Consider the following 8,230-nt stretch of genomic DNA (forward strand, 5'->3'; position numbering starts at 1 on the left):
TCGTGCTGATAACGTGTTATAAAATAAATATTATAATTATAAACTAAAGCACCAAAAGAGAAGAAGACAAGAATAGATAAGAGATGTAGAAAGGAGGAAGAAACTTTTAGTCTTATTTCGAGTATGCTTCTTCCGCCTATTCCATAGGAGAATAACGTCATATTTATAGGTTACAAATCTCTCTCAAGTTACACGTATTAATGAACTCATTCGTTTGGTATTGACATTGCCAAAGACATTTATGAAGAGAACATCTACATACATGGAAAGCGACATCCACGTACATTAGATTTATAACATAATATATGAATTCGAGTGTATTATAAACATTAATTTGTACAATTCAATCGCATTTACATTGAAAATCCATTTAAGTTGTAGATGCTTATATTGTTATCTAACTCAATCGGCTTATTATGAATTTTTTTTAAAAACAATGCATAACACTGAGCACGAAAGAAAATGTCGGAGTCGACTTGGCCTCAGCTCAAATTAGGCTTAGGTTGGAAAAATGAGTAACTGTAAAAATAATAACCTAAAAAAATTATAAAATTTGTATATTTTTGTATATATATACATTATGTATGTTATATATAAAAATTATACAAGTTTTATACACTTTTTCGACTGCCAAATCCAGATATAAATAGCTTATGCCACAGGGTAAAAGTAATAATACCTACTAGGTAGAGTTCAGCTAGAGATCAATATTGGACTCAGCTTGCTAGACTCAATGCCAATGCGCTTGGCCTCAAGATACTATTGGCACATTTGGCCATAAAAAAAATTCATTTTCCTGAAAAAATCACTTTTTTCAAATCAGGCCATAAAATTTTCACTTGAACATAAATTTCAAAAAAATAGAAAATTTGAAAAACCACAAAAAGACCTGTTTTTAATATTTTCACTTCAGATCACTCACAAAAATTCAAAAAACAACTCAAAATTATATTCATATTAAAACACAACTCTAATTTTCAAATGTCATTTTCACTTTCAAAAAAGATTAACCTTTTTCAGAATTTTACAATTCTTATGTCCAAACGGCCACTATAGCTAGCTCGATTGAGCTCAACTCAGTACCATACTAAACTCAATTGGACTCTCAATGTAGATGTTACCTTTTTCAAAGTCCTAAAAGAGAACTAACTGGATTGGAATTTCATTCATAAGTTGGCAGATATAACTATCCAGAAAGTAGCATAGGAATGTGGGAATTCAACATAAATAATTAAAGTGGGCACAGGCACAGCACATCAAAGTCCACAGGGAATAAGATTGAAAGACAACTCAGGAGAATTTGTTACTCAGATTCAACATCATCAAAACTTCCTTTCAAAATGATCAATGAAGTTGCCAAAATTCATCTAGAAGCCACTTTTCACAATACAATGGGCAACTTTCTGCTAAGACTCAGAACAGAGTCCAATCTAACACTGCCTCACTGGTCACCAGGCAAACTCTTAATAATATCAGAATCACCTGTAATCCAGAAAAGTAAATGGGGAACACTTCAGTAATCAACAAGACAATATTATATGTAACAGCAACACAAAATCCACTATGTGCCTACCTGGGTCGATAATGCTGAGGCAACAGACCCTGAAGTATTTACCACAGGCAGTCCCCAAATCTACGTTGTCTGAAACAAGCAAAAGAACTTAAGCATAAGAATAATAACGCTACAAAGAAATCATAGTCCACACACTGCTCATCTAATGATCCCCAATCACAATTACAACGAACAATAAGGAGCTCAATGTTCAATTGTTCAAAAATCAACATTTCCATCAAGAAGGCATAACGTAGTTCTCAGCTCAATCTGTATATGATTAACCAGCAAAACTGTAAACAACAAGCTATATTTTTTTTTTCTTGAATTCAAGGTGAATCAACAAGATTGCACATTCTATACATATGAGGCAAGATAAACCACACAAACAACCAGATATGCATCTGAGCATAAACTATTCTTTAGAGGAAGTGTATGCCGTGCACCTTAAACTATATGTTTATTTCATGGCTCAACAACAAATATCTGCCTTGTCCTCTCAACTCACTACATATAAGCTTGTTTTGCATCCCCAGTATTATTTATGCTTACATATCGTTCCATTTAATCAATCCCATATTTTTTATGAAACTAATCAATCACGTAATTAAGATAGTACAATCCTTTGTAACATCATCTTAGATTCACTATTATGAGAACCTTCATAACTGAGACACCAATCCAAATAAAAAATCTCATTAGACCAGTTTATTCAGACAGAAAATAAATGACATTCTAGAATGATATATATGTATATGTGTGTGTGTATTTGTGTGTATATCAACGAACACAAAAGAAAATGAATCACTTCTTCAAAACCATAAGTTGCAATTAATATCAGTAAAAGACCAGGGTGCTTTGCATGCACAAGAGATGTGTAGATATCTGAAAGTATATAAACAAGGATATGGACTCACTTCCGTTGTAGTGATGAACTCCAACCTTTGCCAACATAGCATAGTACTCTATCTCGGACTTCCTGATAGGAGGGCAGTTGTTGGCAATGATAACAAGTTTTGCTGTAGTACACAAAGCAAAATGCAGATACCCTAGTTACACTCCAACCAAGATAAATTTCTCTAACGATAGAAATCCACAATCAGGAAGTTTGTGCCCCCTCTTACATAGAAAAACAGCCTCGTTAATATCCAAAAAATTGTGTTTTTAATATTCACAGGTAAAAAAAAAGAGATGAATTTTAAATTGCAAGGTGATATTGCCAAGAAAAAGATAAATACGATGATTAAAGTAAGTTACTCAACTAATCAAATTAACTAGGCACAAACAGAGCAAACTGAACACACAATTCGTGCAACTGAGCCCACCTACATTGGGGTTTAATTGATATATTGATCCATACAAACGCCAAATAGCAATCAACCTCACAAGCCAATCCTTTTTTATTTTACATTCAATAATGTATGTCCTGTGCTAAAATGAAAGAAATGGATATCTGATTGCCCATTTCAAGATAGCAAGGCATTTAAATGTTTGGAGCATTATGAGAAGAAGCAAGCGAGTGGCTTTTTGCTCTTCACTCGAAGCTCCAACCTTACAAGCCAATCTATAGTCACAAATTTCATTTTTTCCTTAAACATTATACTCGTAAACTTGAAGCATAGTATATCACTACTTATTCGTACATTTGCCAGCCCACAAACAAAGTAATATTACCCATAATAAATTGCACATCAAATTCATCAATCATCATAATTTGACTATTGTTATTTGGATTGCCAAACTACCAATCAGGTCATAATTTGATTATATTTTCTTCCAGGCAACCTACAGATCATAATGTTTGTAATGAAAAGGAGAAAAAGATAGGAAGAGTAATGTTTTGTTTTGTTATAATTTTTTCCAAAAAAATAAATAGGGGCATGTGAGAATATTAACTACAAGTATTTATTACTAAGCCGTTCCCATTTTCCAAAAGCCATATATATAAGTGTGTGTGTGTGGTGTACTTGGTTCTGAAGATGACACACTACACGCACACTTATTTATATGGCCTTTGAAAAATGGGAAGGGTGTAGTAATAACCCCTTATGGTTAATATTCTCACCTGCCCATATTCCTTTTTTGGAAAAAAAATTACTCTTCCTATTGTTTTCCCTTTTCATTACAAATTATCATTACGTATAAATATTAAAACTAGATCAAGATACTACGAGGATTACCAAGATTATAATGGTTGAGTTAAAATACCAAAATTTAATAATAATAACAACAATAGTATTCTCCAATTGAATGAAAAATTAAATTATAACTCAACTACTATAATATAGAGGAATCATATAGCCTAAACAATTTGGGATTAAAACGTAGATATTATTGTATACTCAATTCATATTGAGTTCAGCACAGACCTTTGGAGCTTCTAATGGTCTTGAGAACAGTTTTGTATCCCAATGTATATTTGCCGCTCTTCATAACCAGAGCCAGCCTATTGTTAATACTCTCATGAGTCTTCTTCTGCAAAATTCACAACAAACAAATTCGCATTCACCATTTGGTTTCAACCTATATGCACTGTCAATTTTCTTTAACAAAATCAGAGTAATTTAACCTATTAAAGCAATATACGTACGTGCAATTTACTTCTAAAATACCTTATCCTATAATCTTTTACACCGTCAGTGCATTAAACTCATACAGTAATGTGCACTTTTCATGATCCGATTCGTAAACTAATATTGGTTTTAAATAAGAGATTCTTACGGTTTTCTTGGCGGCAACCATGGTGTATTCTGGTGTGGAATCGGAGCCGGAGAAAATTAGAAGAAGCAAATGCGTCGACGGCGGCGAGCGAACCCTGAAATGTGGGGAGAAGTTTACAATATATAACCGGATAGGGCTGGTGAGTAGTCTAGGGTTTGGGTTTAGTCTGAAGACTGATAAGCCCAAATTCTAGAGCTTTCGTTTTCTAAGCCCAAATTGCCATATAAGTAAGTGTAATAGTGTCATTTGTTTTTCGTTTTTTTTTTGAAGAATTAACCCAAATAGTTGCACACCAGCCCGTTTAGACATAAAAAAAATTTTATTTTTTATTTTTAAATCAATATTTGGTCATAAAATTTTAAATTTTCATTTGAATATAAATTTTAAAAATTTTCAAAAATTTAAAAAAATTTTAAAAACTGTTTTTCAAATTTTCACTCAGATCACTCACAAAAATTCAAAAATAACCCAAAATTATATTCATCTTCAAACATAACTCTAATTTTCAAATATCATTTTCACTTGAAAAAAAATATTTTTTTTTAGAATTTTACTATTCTTATGTCCAAACGCAATCTTATAAACTAAAAATAGTGAATGAATATAACTGTATATAATCTATGTGTATAAGTTAAAAAAAGTAAATAATAAATTCGATCAGTTATTTATGTAGAAATCAACTTCTTTTTGTTTATTTTCCTTTTAGGGAAATATCAATTTTGATATCTAGATTATTGCTTTATTATGATTTTGACAACAACTATTTTATTGTGTTTAACCTTCAACTACGTGAGTCAAATTCAAATGGCGTAGTGAATAAAGATTTTTAAAAAAAGTAATTTATTTTTCAAAAAAAAAATATAGTACAACCCCCTCCGTCTTAAGTGAAGTAAATGATAGGTCGAAAAAGAGTTTCACGTTTGAGTATTGAAGATTCTAGATATTTACTGTAAGTGAATGAAGCCACTATCATACACATATGGAGGAAGGCAAACTAATGTGCAGAATTTATGGCAAACAAAAGCCACAAACATGAAGGAGATTTGCAAATTTGAGACGACGCACTGAAAGAAAGGAAATTTATTCTCCTAGAAAACTTAAGTCCATGTAGTTGATGAAAGATATTGGGGACTTTATTTAATTTTTTTCATTGTACCAAAGAAAAAAAGAAGAGAAGAACCAGCAATTGATTATTGTGTTCTATATAATAAGGGTAGTAAGTCATTTATCATGATATTATATCATATGGTAACTAATGTGATGCTACTTAGTGGTTGAACGTTTGCTATTCATCTTGTTTTTCTTTATTTTAGTGCAAGGTCATCCCGAGTGATAACCTCACGACCTAGCATAGGCTCCTGGTCATGGATTTGGAGATCACGAGAAAGCGAAGAGTGAAGATTATGAATGGTCTACCTAGAATCAAGTGGGGAGCTTTGACTAAAGATAAAACCGAGGAGTTGAGGGATAAGTTGCTGGCTATGGGGCATTAAGGAGTAGTAGGGACGCAGGTGGTATGTGGACCACGACCGCAAATTGCATCAGGGAAGCTGGTAGAGAGGTATTGGGGGTCTCGAATGGCTCATCTGGTGGCCGCAAAGGGGATTGGTGGTGGAATACTGATGTCAAAGGCAGAGTGAAAACCAAGAAAGCAGCATATTTGAAGCTTTTGGAGAGCGTGGACGATGAGACGAATAAGACGAACATGGAGCGATATAAGATGGCTAAGAAGGAAGCAAAGTCACTCACAACGACTAAGATTGTTGCGTTTGAACGCTTGTATGAAGAATTTGGAGGCAAATGAGAGAATAAGAAGTCGTACAAACTAGACAAGGTACGAGAAAGGAAGACATGTGACCTAGACCAGGTGAAGTGCATCAAGGACGAGGAAGGCAGAGTTTTGTTGGGCGAGACACTTATTCGACGGAGATGGCAGATTTGCTTCCATAAACTCTTGAACAAAGAGGTAGATAGGAACACTGCGCTAGGTGACTTATAACACCCCGAGAGTCGTTAGACTTTGGATATTGTAGGCGTATAAGAGTCGAGGAGGTTGAGGGGGCTATGTGTAAGATGATCAGGGGAGAGCGACCGGTTCAAACAACATCCCGGTAGCATTTTGGAATAGCGTAGTAGGGCGGTTTTGGAGTGGCTCACTGAGTTATCTAATATCATTTTTAGGATGAAGAAGATGCCTGAAGAATTAAGATAGAATATTATGATCCCGTTGTATAAGAACAAGAGTGATATCTAAAGTTGTAACAACTATCGGGGTATCAAGTTACTAAGTCATACTATGAAAGTCTGGGAGAGGGTGGCGGAGCTGAGGTTTAAGAGGATTGTGTCTATTTACAAAAACCAATTCGCATTTATTCTGAGACATTCGACTACCGAAACTATTCTATCTTGTGAGGAGGTTGATGGAGCAATATAGTGAGGGATTTACATATAGTGTTCATCGACTTAAAGAAGACTTACGATAAAGTGCCAAGGGAGGTTATGTAAATATATTTGAAGTCTATAGGTATTCTTGTTGCATACATTAGGGCTATTAAGGATAATATGATGGAGCTAAGACTCGATTGAGGACAGTGGGAGGGGACTCGGAACACTTCCCAGTTGTGATGGGGTTGCACCGAGAGTCAGCCCTTAGCCCATTTCTACTTTCGCTGGCGATCGACACACTGATACACCACATTCAAGTGGAGGTGTCGTGGTGTATATTATTTTCATATGATATTGTACTGATTGACGATATACGAGGTGGTGTTAATGAGAGGTTAGAGGTTTGAAGGTAGACCCTCTAAAGGTTTCAAGTTAAGAAAGACCAAGACAAAATACTTGGAGTGCAAGTTTAGCGGTGCAACTCAGGTAGCGGATAAAGACGTAAGGATTGATTCTCAAGTCATCCCTATGAGAGCAAGTTTCAAGTACCTTGGTTAGCTATACAAGGGAATGGAGAGATCGGCGAGGATGTTATGCATCATATTGGAACGGGTGGATGAAATTGAGGCTCACTTCCGGTGTTTTGTGTGATAAGAATGTGCCACGAAAATTTAAACGTTAGTTCTACAGAGCAGTGGTCAGACCAACTATATTGTATGTGACAGAGTATTGGCCAGTCAAGAATTCCCATGTCGAGAAGATGAAAGTGGTTGAAATGAGGATGTTGAGATGGATATGCAGGCATACCAAGTTAGATAGAATTAAAAATTAAGTTATTCGGGACAGGATGAGCGTGGCCCCCATGGAGGACAAGATGTGGGAGGCGAGACTTAGTTGGTTCGGTCATGCGAAGAGGAGAGACACAAATGTACCAGTGAGCAGGTGTGAGAGATTGGCCTTGGAGGGTTTAAAGAAAAGTAGAGGCAGGCCGAAGAAGTATTAAGGATAGGCAATTAGGCAAGATATGGCGATGCTCTAGCTTATTAAGGACATGACCATGGATATGAAGGTATCGAGGTTGAGAATAAAGGTAAATGGTTAGGTAGTCGAGTGTTGTCCTTATTTGTAACAGTAGCTTTAGTACACGGCTTAGTGTCATTTGTGTATTTTCATATTCCCTGACTTGTGTTATTACTTGTTGTTGCTTTCGTTTCGATTTTCTGATTGCATTATCTAGTTTTAATTTTGGATTTTCGCTTCGATTTTCTGATTTGTGTGCTTGTTGTTGCCCTTCTTTTTATCTTTCCTAAGTTGAGGGTCTATCGAAAACAACCTCTATGTCTTCTTAAAGGTATGGGTAAAGTATGTGTATACACTACTCTCCCTAGAGCCCACCTGGGAGATTACATTAGGGTTATTGTTGTTGTTGTTGTTTAACTCTAAACAATAAAAATTTGTTAACTTTTTTCACCTTTGTTAGCTCGAGGGATCAAACTGCACAATTGATACTGAAATCAAATTTATTCGATCAAATAATACATGGACTCGCACTTGGATGGACTAATATGTTGA

General features: G+C 35.0%; 1 protein-coding gene across 1 annotated transcript; it reads right to left on the reverse strand.

Annotated features, from left to right (window-relative positions):
- Positions 1 to 1,251: 1,251 nt before the first annotated feature.
- Positions 1,252 to 4,461, reverse strand: LOC107774570 (large ribosomal subunit protein eL30). The gene is made up of 5 exons (XM_016594146.2): positions 4,274 to 4,461; positions 3,922 to 4,027; positions 2,470 to 2,571; positions 1,574 to 1,642; positions 1,252 to 1,482 (listed from the first exon to the last, which is right to left on the reverse strand). The coding sequence occupies exons 1-5, from the start codon at positions 4,292 to 4,294 to the stop codon at positions 1,442 to 1,444; spliced, it is 339 nt and encodes a 112-aa protein (XP_016449632.1). The 5' UTR covers positions 4,295 to 4,461; the 3' UTR covers positions 1,252 to 1,441.
- Between the last annotated feature and the right edge of the window lie 3,769 nt (positions 4,462 to 8,230).

The sequence above is a fragment of the Nicotiana tabacum genome, chromosome 19 (assembly GCF_000715075.1).
Source record: "Nicotiana tabacum cultivar K326 chromosome 19, ASM71507v2, whole genome shotgun sequence".
Classification (NCBI taxonomy): domain Eukaryota; kingdom Viridiplantae; phylum Streptophyta; class Magnoliopsida; order Solanales; family Solanaceae; genus Nicotiana; species Nicotiana tabacum.